At 34.5% G+C, this 15,724-nt stretch overlaps 1 protein-coding gene across 2 annotated transcripts in view; it reads right to left on the bottom strand.

The window, feature by feature from the left end:
- Positions 1–15,724, bottom strand: part of CDH19 (cadherin 19) — a 73,985-nt gene that overhangs the window by 35,875 nt on the left and 22,386 nt on the right. For both annotated transcript variants that reach the window (XM_032311017.1, XM_032311018.1), the window contains exons 5-7: positions 11,716–11,897; positions 10,911–11,164; positions 6,467–6,588 (exon numbers count right to left, since the gene is read on the bottom strand). In XM_032311017.1, coding sequence (XP_032166908.1) covers positions 6,467–6,588; positions 10,911–11,164; positions 11,716–11,897 — 558 coding nt within the window. The remainder of the gene's footprint in view (positions 1–6,466; positions 6,589–10,910; positions 11,165–11,715; positions 11,898–15,724) is intronic.

Genomic DNA, 15,724 nt, shown 5'->3' with positions numbered 1-15,724 from the left:
TGTAACTTTTCAGCTTTATAATAAAAATAACAGTGGGAATATAATTTTTTATCTAAAAGTATTATTTTTTATTCTAAGGGAAACTGATTTAAAATGCCAGGAGCAGAACAGCATGAACTGTATAATTCTTGTACTTGATAACATTTCTAATCACTTATTTCTGAAACAGTGATTAACTTCTAAGTATTAAATTCTGTGTAAAATTAATGTATTCAGTTTATATTCCATGTGCCTTTCATAGCATTTATAAGTGTGTTTTCCTTGACTGAATTTTTAATATTCTTTTATTTATAAATTATTATTATTATTATTTTAAAGACTTATTTATTTGAGAGAGAATGAGAGAGCGCACATGTCAGCACGGGCCAGCGGTGGGTGGCAGAGGGAGTGAGAGAGATAGATCTCCAGCAGAATCCCTGCTGAATGAGGAACTCCATGCGGGGCTGGATTCCTGGACCTAGAGATCATGACCTGAGCCAAAAACCTGGAGCCAGATACTCAACTGACTATACCACCCAGGTGACCCTAACTTATTGCTTCTAAATGTTTACATGTGTTTTATTTTGCTATCTTCCAATATAAAACAGTTATTATAATAAAAATATGTTCTGACTTTAATGTTTCAAGAGAAAATTTATTTTTAAAAAACATCTTTTTTAAAGATTTTTATTTATTAGAGAGAGAGAGAGCGAGCAAGCATGCATGTGCACAACCACGGGCGTGCACATATGTGTGGGGGAAGATGCAGAGGGACAGGATTTTGGGCAAACTCCCCACTGAGTGTGAGTTCCAGTCAGGGCTTGATTCCATGACCTATGAGATCATGACCTGAGCCGAAATCACAGGTAAGATGCTTAACTGACTGAGCCACCCAGGTGCACCCCCATAAACCATGGTTTTAACATAGTTTTGCACAATAAGACACTGTTCTTCAAAATCTATTTAAAAAAGTAATCGTCTCCCAAATTCCTCTTCAATGACTATAACATCACCTGCCACACGTGCTTTCATCAACAAGTGAATATGGATGAAGCAACAGCAGCGAACGCCATGAGCTCACCCCAGAGCACAGTCAGAACATGTATCAGAGGGGAATTGAGCTAACATACTTAACTGTTTGGGCCTGAGGAGGTCATACAACATGAACCGATTTAAACCTTAAGAGTCACTAAATAAAATAACTTTGTAATTAAACCTTATTTTTTAAGACTAAAAATAGAAGAGAGTTTGACTTCTTCTTTGCTAATGTGAATACCTTTTATTTCTTTTGTTGTCTGATTGCTGTTGCTAGGACTTCTAGTACTATGTTGAACAACAGTGGTGAGAGTGGACATCTTGTCATGTTCCTGATCTCAAAAGAAAGGCTGTCAGTTTTTCCCCACTGAGGATGATATTCACTGTGGGTTTTTCATAGACAGATTTTATGAAGTTGAAGAATGTTCCCTCTATCCCTATACTTTGAATCATTTTAATCAGGAACAGATGCTGTACTTGTCAAATGCTTTTTCTGAGGATGACATGATACTTTATATGGAAAACCCAAAATACTCCACCCTCAAACTACTAGAACTCATATAGCAAGTCAGTAATGTAGCAGGATACAAAATCAATATATAGAAATCAGTTGCTTTCTTACATACTAATAATGAAAATATAGAAAGAAAATTAGAGAACTGATTCCATTCACTACAGCACAAGAACCATAAGATGCCTGGGAATAAACCCAACCAAAAAGGTAAAGGATCTGTACTAGAGGAACTACAGAACACTCATGAAAGAAATTGAAGAAGATACAAAAAGATAGAAAACCATTCCATGCTCATGGATTGGAAGAATAAACATTGTTAAAATGTCTATACTGCCTAGAGCCATCTATATTTTCAATGCCATCCCGATTAAAAGTCCACCAGCATTTTTCAAAGAGCTGGAACAAACAATCCTAAAATTTGTTTGGAACCAGAAGAGACCAGGAATTGCTAAGGAAATGTTGAAAAAGAGAAACAAAACTGGGGACATCACGATGCCTGATTTCAAGCTTTACTACAAAGCTGTGATCACCAAGATAGTATGGTACTGACACAACAACAGACACATAGACCAGTGGAGCAGAGTAGAGAGCCCAGATGTGGACCCTCAACTGTATGGTAAAATAATCTTCAACAAAGCAGAAAAAATATACAGTGGAAAAAAGACAGTCTCTTCAATAAATGGTGCTGGAAAAACTGGACAGCTATGTGTAGAAGAATGAAATTCTACCATTGTCTTACACCGTACACAAAGATAAACTCAAAATGGAGAAAAGACCTCAACATGAGGCAGGAATCTATCAGAACCCTAGAGGAGAACATAGGCAGTAACCTCTTCAACATCGGCCACAGCAACTTTTTTCAAGATATGTCTCCAAAGGCAAAGGAAACAAAAGCGAAAATGAACTTTTGGGACTTCATCAAGATCAAAAGCTTCTGCACAGCAAAGGAAACAGTCAACAAAACAAAGAGGCAACCCATGGAATGGGAGAAGATATTTGCAAATGACAGTACAGACAAAGGGCTGATATCTAAGATCTATAAAGAACTCCTCAAACACAACCCACACAAAACAGATAATCACGTCAAAAAATGGGCAGAAGACATGAAAAGACACTTCTCCAAAAGAGACATACAAACGGCTAACAGACACATGAAAAAATGTTCATCATCATTAACCATCAGGTAGATTCAAGTCAAAACCACATTGAGATACCATCTTACACCAGTTAGAATGGCCAAAATTAACAAGACAGTAAACAACTGTCAGTAAACAAGTGTTGGAGAGGATGTGGACAAAGGGGAAGCCTCTTACACTGCTGGTGGGAATGCAAGTTGGTGCAGCCACTTTGGAAAACAGTGTGGAGATTCCTTAAGAAATTAAAAATAGAGCTACCCTATGACCCTACAATTGCACTACTGGGTATTTACCCCAAAGATACAGATGTAGTGAAAAGAAGGGCCATCTGTACCCCATTGTTCATAGCAGCAATGGCCACATTTGCCAAACTGTGGAAAGAGCCAAGATGCCCTTCAGCAGATGAGTGGATAAAGAAGATATGGTCCATATACATTATGCCTCCATCATGAAGGATGAATACCCACATTTTGTATCAACGTGGATGGGACTAGAAGAGATTATGCTGAGTGAAATAAGTCAAGCAGAGAGAGTCAATTATCATATGGTTTCACTTCCTTGTGCAGCATAAGGAATAATGCAGAAGACATTTGGTGATGGAGAAGAGAAGTGAGTTGGGGGAAACTGGAGGGGGAGACAAACCATGAGAGACTGTGGACTCTGAGAAACAAACTGAGGGTTTTGGAGGGGAGGGTAGTGGGGGTTTGGCGAGCCTGTGGTGGGTATTATGGAGGGCACGTATTGCATGGAGCACTGGGTGTGGTGCATAAACAATGAATATTGGAACACTGAAAAAAATAAAATGGAATAAAAATTTAAAAAAGAGTAAAAATAGAAAGCAGTGTAATTTCTCACATTCTCAGTAAGAAACACTGTGGCATAGTATGGCATAGGAATAAGACGGGTTTTAGAATCAGATATAACTGTGATCAATCTCTTGCTTCATTATTTAGGAGCTGAGCAAATAAACTGTGTAAGTTTCAGATTCATCTTCTCTGAAACAGGAATAATGTTTGCTTCAGATTTTTATTAAGACCTATAAAAATGCTACTAGAATATTACACAAAGTATATATGCAGATGCATACCTTTATAACTACATATATATTGATTTGCAATACAAGTATCTATTTAATAAATTATAATTCCTCAAAACTCATCAATACTCACAACACCATGTAAAATATGTATTTTATAAACAAATACCTAAACATACAAGAATTGACAAAGGTAGAATTTTTTTCCTTGTGAATCACAAAAGGTACCCAGTTTTTATTGTCATCATTGTATTTTTATTTTCCTTAATATAGAAATCATTATAATATCTATGGTCTTTTGTGCAAGCTTAAGTAATAAGTAATATTGTAATAAGTAATATTGTAAACTACGAATTGAAACAGTTCTATTTCCTGAATACTATATGCTTGCACACCCACTCACATATATAAACACGTTACAGAGAACACTTGGAGCCACTGTTTTCCTTAATAAGGTAAAACTGGAGAGGAGCAACAGTTTAGTAAGAACTCAAGTCTCACTGAATCTTTGGGTTTCACCTCTGAACACAGCATGTAGTGAGATAATTAAATTGATTAGAGAATACATTTTGTAGTATATATGCAAATATACATACATATGTCAAATCAATAATTTTGGGGGATAGCAGCTATCTTGCAGTCCAGAGATTTGTGTGACTGTTTTTATTTCATTTTGTGATGTTACATTTACCTCCACTGTATTAAAAAGAGGGCGGGGCAACACAAAGATACTTCAAACAATGTCTCTCCAGAGATCTCCATGACATCTTTTTGATAAAAAGTAATCATGTAATTAATGGGATTTGGGTATAACTGGCTTATCTTACAAACTTTTTATATCAATCAATCATCCATCCTTTTTTGTATTCATTCATAAAATATTAGGATTTTTTTGTCTCAGAATACACATAATACATTTTAAAGATTTTGCTTCCTAATAATGCATATTGTAGCCTTCCTAATTTAACAAAAAGTGAATGATATATTCTTACAAAAAAAAACCCCTTGTACATAAAGTAAACTTACATATGTATATAAAATGAATATAAAATGTTTATATGCATTTATTAAACATACTTTTGTAATAGCTGAAAAACCATTTTATAGAGAAACACATTTTCAAAGATGTCCACCCTTCTCTTGAACTGATTCGAATTCCTTTCTCTCAACAGTTTTGTAAATAGTGATATTATAAATAATTTGTTCTCAGAAAACCCAATGAATAAAAGCTTCTTGCTTTTAGAATAAGCATCTTTGTGTTTTCTGACACCAAGAGCCTTGGCATTTCTTCTGTTGCAGCAGACGTTTATTCCCTGTAACAGTGCTCCTCAGTCTTTGTTGTTAAGTTAAATGGAAAATTCAAACCCAGACTTAGGCCTCCTGCCGTGTTTCCATAGAGTTATTCAAGGCATGACAAAAAAAACTATGCAAGAGATGCTTTCCAGTCTACCATATCCCCAGCTACCACTCAATACTAAGGAATAAGATATATGTATAAAGGCTTTTAAAAAAAGCCAGAAAAGTAAACAAGATTATTAAAATTTACACAAAATCAGTTATAAAGGATGCATTCTGGAACATTTCATATTCACAAATTTAATTATCTACTGAACTATAATAACTATCAGTTAAATAAAGGGGATGATCCTGATAAGCTTTTATACTGTGTTATACCTATTCTTTTGAGATCAAATTAATTAACATGGTTGACTTAATACCAAATTGATTGATAATTTTGGAGACACTATCCAAGTAGTAAATTAGGATGATTTTATCTACTTTTTACAACCTGAAAATGGAATCACCTCCCTATCTGAAACAAAAACCAAAATCAAAAAATAAAAACGAAAATAAAAACACACAACAACTGGTCCCCACTGCTTACTGAAGAAGTGATCATTAGCACAGCTTCCACTATTAGCTTAATTTGAAAATGTCTGACTGTGATTTACCAATGAATATTTGTTGTTTGAATCCTTCATATTCTTTCCCATAATTTCATTGAAATGTGATTATTTTTAAGTGCCTAAAGTTTTAAAAGGCTGTGCTGGAGTGTTATCCTGTCCCTAATGTCCAAGATTACAGTTAACATGTTGTTCCAGAAATAGAACAAGGCACAGGCATTCTGTGTTTTATTTCTAGAATAGTCCTTTCGTGAACTAATACAGTCAGTCTAAACTGATTATAGTTAAATGGTATGATATTACTAGTCAACTTTAAATTACTTTAAACTTAAAATATTAATTCTCACCATTAGGTTTACTATTCCTTGGATGACAGTAAAAGAATGCATAACATTAATTAAACATTTCTCTAAATTAAAAAAATTTTCTCTAAGGGATAGATTCCTATGAAATAAGTATTATAATTTCTTTCTACTTATATGTATTTTTTAAGGGACAATTTTTTGGGGGGAGGTAATGTATATAAGACTTTCTTTTTTCATTAAAATCATAACTTAAATGAGAACCCATTAATATCTGTTAACTATATCTCGGTTAAATATATCTTGCAAAATTTATGTTTAATTTGTCATAATAAAAAGTCTTAAAATATTTAGTGGTAAGTGTATAAATAAGCTATAATAGGAATGAACCGACATTGGTTTATAAAATAATAAAATAAAATACACATGTATGAATTGACATATATATCATTTAACTCCAATTCCAACAAATTTAAGCTAGCTTCTTCCCCTACGTTTGGAGATTATTGAATGGTTTAAATATATGCTGAACCAATGTGTGGTCCTAAATGAGTACTTACATTTTTCTGTGGCTGTAATACTTAGGTTGTACCAAGCACTAATCTCTCGATCAAGAGGGTTAGTTGTGACGATTGTGCCATTGTCATCAATACTGAACACTTTGCTTCTGGTCATAGAATACCTGCACACACACACACACACACACACACAGAAAAAAAAAGTTTCACTTAATTTTATTATTTTATCTGTATAATTGTGATATGTAAAACCTTTTAGAGGCAATTAGACAAATTAAAATGCATGCTCCATATAGCAAATGTAATGCTGAACATTTTTTTAGAAAGGTACATGCGTATATTTAAGATTCAACTCAGTGAGGATGAAAAAGAAAAAAAAAACTACACGAAAATGGTCTCAGATTTAAACCGATGCATGCCAAATCTAAAACACATGTAATTCATTCTCAATCCCAAAACAAAATTTGAGTGAATGATTTAGCTAAAAAGAAATGGTACGATGTCCTTTGCAAAATTAAGAGAAGTACAAATAACTAGTGGTAAAAATTACTGCCTGTTAACTTTTTTTTTTCCCTTTGAAGCAACACAAAGCATATCCTCATCCTAAACTGCTGAGTCTCTTTCCTAGACCATATCAATGCTGCTAAATCTGGCGTTATACTATAATTACCTGATTGCTGATATATGAGAAATGTGTTATTTTGTTTGTTTAAAGAAAACGCTTTGATAATATTTGATAAAAATGAGATGTGTGTGTGTGTGTGTGTGTGCATCCCCTGAAAGTAATGATATTAGATGGAATATGCTGTTAGAGCATTCATGGAAAGAAGCCAGATAATAGAATTCCCTCATGCAAAGGCCTGGAAAATGATCTCAAACTCCACAATGAAAGGAGCCTTTGAAGTACTCAGCATGTCTTATCTGCTTGCAAATGATTAATAATAAAAATTAAAGAAGAGTAATAACTTGGGTTCAATGATGACTTCCCATTGCACGTATAGTCCTGAAAGACTTTGATGAGACATCAATGAGTCTGCCATAATTATGTGGCAAGAGATGAGAATATTTTAATCTTGAATTGACAGGTCTCTAAAAATATCACACTGATTTGTAGACTGGAGTTCAGGGAAGAATTAAAATAGAAATTGCAGAGAATTAACCTTTAAGGAATTTAGTTTTACCTCTACTCCATTTTAAAACTTTATAAGCAGTTTACTGACATATCCACAAATGGTCACATTTCCTACTTAAGAGATTTGTTGACAGAGAGCAATAATAGTTTAACAGTTAATATTTTGTATTGAACATCTAGAATATTCTGTTGCTATAATAAACCATTCCAAATAAAGCCAATTAAATGTCTGACATAATTTTCAAATAAAAGTTTTTAAAAATCATGACTTCATCATCAGTAACATTTTAAGTAACAGTCAATATGCCCCATTAGGAAAGAAGTGTGCAACACATTTTAGAAAGAGTTTGAGCTAAAAAGCTTAAAATGTGAAGTTTTGATGTTTGGTTCATTGTCGAATTCCTTTTCATGGAACTCTTCATTCCTACAGAATGCTGAATGAATACTAAGTGACTGTGGCACTGTTTCCTTTTGCCAACAGCTCTTGCCTGAATGATAAACAAAGGTTCTACACTCAGGCTTCTCCAGACACCTGTGCCTCTTGTTCTTAATCCTCGTGTGCCTCTACACAAAGACTGTTCCCACTTCACAGACAAAGCAACTGAGACGCATAAAAGCCAGCCCATTTACAAAAGCTGGATTTTTCCAAGCAGGCTGCAGATCCACTGGGTGTTTCAAGGAGTTTTAAGTGCTTCCATTAGAACACAGATGAAAGATGTTTAAAGACAGCCTCTTCCACAGGAGAACACCCCTGACATTCTTCAACACCCGCAAAGCTCTCCCGGTTTCTCACACACATGACTACTCAGGTTATTTATCTTTTTATATCAATGTTGGTAGTTTCCTTGACAGAATTTCAAGGAATTGGTCTGAATTCACTGGCTTGGAGTCGTTCATAATATTTCCCCATAATATTGTTTAATGTGTATGTGTATTAAAATTTATGTTCCTTATTTCATTTCTGATAATGTTAATTTTTGTCCATTCTTTTTCCCTCCTTTGGTTGTTTTACTAAAGATTGATCAATTTCAGGTCTAATTATCGCATTCTCTCTTCATACCTGCACCCCATTTTTCTTAAACATTTACCACAAAGTTTATAATTCATACCAAAGCATATTTTTGCATGCTTTTTTGCACTTAACAGTGACGTCAATGGCAAGAATAATTTGTTAAGCTGGTTTATCTCACTGAAGACTTTGCTGAAACTCAGCCTGAGAATCTCCACACTTCAGAGAAATACCAGATAGTTCTTACATGGAAGGAAAAACTAAGTAATGTGAGTTATCTGAATTATGTATAAGGTAATTTGTTTACTATGTGCTAATTTATGAAGCACTGAAGGCAAAGTAAAATGCCCTTTAATTTCCTTTGGTTTCCGTATGTTTTGCCATGTAACGAGTATTAAGGAAGATGTACCACATTAAAACTCAAATTGAAATCACTTAGCATTTGATTTCAAACATTTTTTTTTTTTTAGATCTTTTGCTTCCAAAACAAAAACAAACAAAAAAACCATTATGGACATTGGGGAGGGTATGTGCTTTGGTGAGTGCTGTGAAGTGTGTAAACCTGGTGATTCACAGACCTGTTCCCCTGGGGATAAAAATATATGTTTATAAAAAATAAAAAATTATTTAAAAAAATTAAAAAAAAAAACAAAAATCCTGGGGCGGGTGTACTTACTAGAATGTGTTCAAGTAGCTATTTTCATCCTAACAAACGTATGAAAAGCAGTCTTAATGAAACGGCAACTCTAAATGAAACAATGTCCATTAAAGACATTAAAAAATATTGTGTTGATAAGCACTAACAAAACACTTTAACGTAATTAATTTCAGCATAAATGTAAGAATTGTTAGCTAAAATATTCTTGGTAGAAAATAAAGTAGGGTGCGCCTGGGTGGCTCAGTTAATCATCTGCCTTCTACTCAGGCAATGATCCCAGGGTCCTGAGATTGGGCCCCAAATCAGGCTCCTTCCTCACTGGGGAGCCTGCTTCTCCCACTCCCTCTCCTTCCGCCCCTCCTCCTACCCCAGTCTGTGCTCTCTCTCTCCCCAATAAATAAAATCTTTTTAAAAAATAAAGAAGGAAAAGAAAGTAAGTAACCACCAATATTGATAATATAAAACACATAACCCCAGTTAATATTTGGGTGTGGCTCACTTATTTGACTCATAGAGAGGAAATATTTTACTTATAGTAAACTTACAAGTCACGTAATTTTGTTGTTTTTAAACCACACCATATTTTTAGCTATGTTCATAGGTATCACTGTCAAGCACTGATGATCTATGACCGTGATTATACCCCTATGACTAGATATTTAAATTGTTTCTAACACTTAATTGTTATAAATGATAATATAATAAACATCTTAATCCTTGAAACATTTTTTTAGAATTATGTATTCTTTAGTATTCTCAAAAAACAATACACAGGTGAATAGATATACTAGTTTAAAAAATCTAAATAATTCATTTACTGGATTATAATTATATACATATAATACCACACGTGTATTTACATTCATTATGAGAAATACTATTACTAAATATCACTACATCTACATATGAGAAGGCAGTGTTTTATGATTAGGAATTACATTGGAAAGGTGGGATCATTCTTCTGTCTCAAAAATGTGAAGAAGCTTCTTTGTATCATTGCCTGTACAAAGTGCAAAGCAACAGCCATCGTCTTAATAAATACATGGACGTTAGTAAAATTCTCGGAACTGTGAAGTGTGGAGAACAGGAGAGTAGGGGAAGGAGGTGGAAGGAAACATTTGGCAGGTTTTGTTTTTATGTCTCACCGGGTCTACAGTCAAATACTGGAAAAAAAAAAAAAAAGAAAATATAGTACCTGAAAATAACGGATTAGATTAATCAAGGATAAATATTGTTTAATTGCAACACAGAAGCTTACTTATTTCTAGCTGACTGAACTTACTTCATTACTATTAGTTAAGTGGTATCGTGTGAAAGCTTTCTCAATTTTTGACTATTAAGTAGTATTTAATTTTGGTGAGCTTCACCCACATTTCAGTCAGCTTTGCTTCTGACTTGGCGTAATCAATGGTTTCTTTTCCCTCACTACTTACCCCAAATTAGTAGAGATGATTTCACTGAATTTTGGCTGGCGATTGCCTATTTCTCTTACAACAGCAATTGCTTATTTCACTACAACTTTATCAATAGCAAGTTTCCTATTTTAACTGTTTTAAGTTGTTGCAAATTTAATAAGTACCATATAGAGGAATACAGATTTATCTTTATTACACTTTTATGAAATTATATTTTCAGGCGAATTTGTATTCACTCATTTAATAATACGAAGCTGGGCTTCCAAACATACCTGATGGGTGATTTCCTCTGATCTGGATCTATGGCAGACACCATGCCTACAAATGATCCATGTGGGCTTTCTTCGAAGATTTCAAACAGGTAATATGGGACCAGGAAAACAGGAGGTTCATCTTCATCTCCCACCTGGACCCTAATGAAAGTGGTGGAAGCTTCAACATGGTATTCCATGAGCTGCTCATCAACGTGGCGGTTTTTAACATTTGCTCTAAAACGATATTGGTTCTGGTGCTCAAAATCCACCCTCTACAAAGAAATACAATGTACAGAAGAAATGGCTTCAGTAACCCAAGGCACTCTTTAGAAAAAAAAGGGTTTGGGTTATTAAGTCTCAGTCGCTTTTCAGTCAGGTTTCCCTTCTTATGTACTTGATTGGATCCCTCTGATATTATCATTAAGCAGCTGCAGAGCGAATCCCTGTAAGTGTGTTGTTATTTATTTCTGTTATAAAATGTTTTGGAATAGTCACTACATTTTTTTTTTAGGATTAAAATTATACTTCTCTTGGCATTAATATCCTATGGAATTGAGAATTAATTTCTTTTTATTTAAGATCTTTCCAAAACGTCCTCTAAAAATCTTTAAAAACAATAAAAAAACCTGTTCTACAAATAATTTGAGACTCTGTAATAATTCTGTCTAATCTCTAAGTTCCTCTGCTTCCTAAATCATAAATCACAGGTTCTCATTTCCATTACTTAATGAAGCAATAACTAACTGGCTAAACAAAATAATTATATGCATTTCTGATTTGATTTTGTATTCTTCTGCAAAGTAAATATTGGAAATATATCTACCTTTTTTAATATAACTATTCCTTCTTGCGTCTTATTATTAGTAATTATGTCAAATGTTTGTGAATCATCTTCAATGCTGTAATCCATTTCTGCATTCTCTCCAATGTCATTATCATATGCCATGATTTTTCCTATTGAAGTCCCAGCAGGTGCCGATTCAGAAACAGTGAAGCGGTATAAACCTTTAAAAACAAAATTCAAGATATTTCACATAAATAATAAACATAAGAAATTCCCAATTTTAGCACCCTTTTTTTGGTGGACTATGGGAAAACCCATACTCTTATCTTCTACCAGTTACTTCTTCTAAATCAGTATCTGTCTATTACTTCTTTATTTTTGTAATCGGTATATTGTATTTCCCTAATATCCTACCTAAGCATCTATTAATGTCTCTCAAATACAACTTAGTGAGTCTTAGCACCAATAAATATAATTTCCAAATTTTTATTCATATGTATACTTTGTTGATATTTTTGGATTTATTTATTATATACTCCAACCATCCCAATTAAATTTGATAAAATAATTTCACTTAAGCAATCTCTTAAATCTAAAGTTACTAGTAAACGTAAATGTGGATTAGAGATGAGAGAGAATAAAGCAAATAAGTGAGTTTTAAGTGTAACAGTTTGATTTTTAGATCCTGAGCTGAGTGCAGGAGCCATAATGGAAACGAGGGGGAGGGGAAAGGATCTGCAGGAGTTAGTGAGTGAACAAAGGAGGAAAACCATGATGGAGTCAGATGACCCTACTGTTTTGGTCACGTGAAAACAATGGAAGTTATATTTGAAATACATAGATGTAAATAAAAATAAACGAGCTCTGCTTCCTTCATGTTTCAGAAGTAACTTGCCTAAAACTGATAAAGAGTTAGCAAACATTTGTAAATTATTATTTGTGGTTTATGTTAAAATGTGGGAATAATCATATATATCAATATTCTAAAGAATGGAATTTGGCGGCCTGGATGGCTCATTTAGTTTCAGCGTTTGAATGTGAGGCAGGTCTTGATCTCAGGGTCCTGGGACTGAGCCCCACCTGGGACTGCCTAGGGAGGGCCTGCTCCTCCCTCTGTCTCTGCCCCTCCTCCACTCATGCTCTCGCACCCATACTTTCTCTTTCAAATAAATAAAATCTTTAAAAAAAAAAAAAAGAAACTTCATAGAATTTTAAAAAGGAGCACATAATAAAAATTTTCCTTAAAGAGATTATTTATTTTCTTAAAATATAGCAAGTTACCTCATAGACTGCCTTGTGAGATGTCCTTTCTTTTTAACATGGGAGAAATGTTACTTAAGAGTTATTAATATTTTTATTATTTTTCAGGAAGTAACAGCTTAACTCTGTTTCAAGGCGTTTGTTTTATTTTTTTTCATTGTGGGAAAATGTATACTTGAGAAAATAGGATTTTAGGAAGAGCAAGCCAAAAGTCCACAAAACCAGGGGCTGAAGTTTTCCAGTGACAGAGAGTAGGTCAATTGTCTGTTGTTGGTTTGTCCATGAACAAGGGGTAGAATGCTAGTATGTAACTCCAAGAGGTAATGGAAAAGGACTGAATGATGGCCAATTATTTAGGACAATGGAAGTTTATTAAGGCCTGTGACTTTTTTCTCTGAGTGACATGGTAGACATTTAAGTGATCTGATCTGATCTGCATTTTAGTAAGATCATTAAAGTCGTGTTGGAAGTAGACCAGAGAACAAAGGTAGAAGCAGAGAGGCTAGATGGGAGCCTATGGCAATAGTGGAGACAAATTAAGAGGTAGCATGATCCAAGGTTGCAAATAAAATTGGTGAGAAATGTTCAGATTATGGATATTTTTAAAAGGTAGAGCCAACAGGAACCACAGAGGATTGAGTTTTGGATATGAGAGAAAGAACAGAGGGGAAGCTGACTTCAAAATCTTTAAACGAAATAGGTTTCTATTATCAGGAGAGATTGTGTGTGTGTGCATGCGTGTGTGTGTGTGTGTGTGTGTGTGTATGCACAGAATACTGAAAATCAGGGACTAGCAGGAATTGTGCAGAATTGATCATCACTTCAGTCTGAGTTAGAAATTAGAATTGACCTAGATTTAACCCAGAGTAATCCAAACCAGATTGTTAGAATTGAACTGAATTTGTATTGAATGGGTGAGATTTTGTCCTCAGCAATGTGAAACCTGGATTTGATAGTCATTGAGATGGGAAAAACTGTAAAAAGAAGAGCTTTAGAGGAGGAGTCAGGCATGATCAGGAACTCAAATATATGTCAAGTTTAAATGTATGTGACCTTTAATGAAGACACCGAGTAGACCGTTTTTGGATACCACGTGTGGGCTTCATTAGAGAGGTTCATCCTGGAGGTATATATCCGGGAGTTGTCAGCATAGAGATGGCATTTCAAGTCTTGTGGCCATATGAGAACATCAGAGTGAAGGCAAAAGGAAGAGCAATGAGGTTCTAAGGCCTGATAGCAGAAATGCACCAGACTTTACAGTATGCAGAGGTGAAGACAAAGCAAGGAAGACTATTAAAAAGTGACCAGTGAGATAGAAGATAAAGTACATAAGGATAGAGTAATCCTGTCAGATCCTGCTGAAAAATCACACTATATTAGGACAGAGTATTGACTGGATTTCGCCGCGCATGATAGAACGGACCAGATCAGTTTGGTCAAGGAGTGTGCAAAAACCAAACTGGAGTGGGCTCCAGAGATTTTAAAAGACTGAACAGGTTGATGAGTTCGACAACACTGTGAAAATTCTTTTCTCTAAAAGAAAAGAAGAAAGCATGACTAGCTAGATGAGGAAGTGGGGTCAATAATGTATTTTATTTTGTTTTTAAGATGAAAACAAGACATTTGAATGTTTGAATGTTAATAGTAATTAGCAGGCAGAGTGGAGCAGCCTTGACTGTAACGTGAGGGGAGGGGTGCGTATCGGAGGAGATGCGCATTAAATATTTAACACGAGAGGACGACAGTGGGATTATAAAAGGGAAAGTAGTTTGCACAAGAGTAAGGAGGTCAGCAAGCTTCTGTTCTGGAAGAACAGTCAATACACACATTTTCACATGATTATGGTGTGGGACAGAAACAGAGAGAACTATTTTAAAGAGTGAGGCAACTTTATGGTGCTAGAATCATGTTCCTCCACACTCAAATTTGAAAGTAGTAATGCTGTCACCTTACGTGTAGGGTCTGGGTAGCTATAAGAATTTTAGAAAGTATTTTAAATATTCTAATGTATTCAGATATATATATCAATATATACATATGTATACATTGTTATTTATACTTATAGATTGTTTATCAATGTTCATAGGTATATAGTTACATATTATATTCACACATTGTTATAAATTATATATGCACACCGAAGTTTATATATATATAAAACAATGTTAAAGTTGGCAAAAATTAAGAGAAGTAAGGATGGCAGCAGAAGCTGCAAGGAATTTTTGTGTCAACAAACATATCTTGGGGGTACTGCCTCTGAAAGTCTTCAATTATTATTTCACATCCATCTGAATAAAACATAGACTAGAGTTATTCAATATATTCACCTACTATTTTTCTACATTTATTATATGGCAGTCCTTTTTTGAAATCCTGGGTGTTTCAGATTTAATTACACATCATCTTCTTGTCTCTAGGACACACGCTTTGTAGAGATCGTCACATATATAATGCATTTAATACCCTGGTGATGGAGGTCACAAACTGCTGCTTTGTTGCCTAAATTCCAACCAAAGAGGAGCTGTTTCATTGACTCATAAACAAATGAGGAAATACGGCTCAAATGGTACAAAGAGCAATGATGTAGGATGAATAAAAGTTTAGAAATCTAGTGTACAGCTCGGTGGCTATAGTTCATAATGCTTCATTGTACAGGGAATTTTCTGAGAGAAGGTCTCCGCTGCTCGCACCACCACCCTCCCAAGTAACAATGTGAGGAGATGGCTATGTTAATTAGTTTGACCGTAGTAATGATTTCACAATGTATATGATAGCAAAACATCATGTT

Source organism: Mustela erminea, chromosome 13 (assembly GCF_009829155.1).
Source record: "Mustela erminea isolate mMusErm1 chromosome 13, mMusErm1.Pri, whole genome shotgun sequence".
Taxonomy (NCBI): domain Eukaryota; kingdom Metazoa; phylum Chordata; class Mammalia; order Carnivora; family Mustelidae; genus Mustela; species Mustela erminea.
The sequence above is the reverse complement of the archived record's forward strand: the minus strand, read 5'-3'. Positions and strand labels throughout refer to the sequence as shown.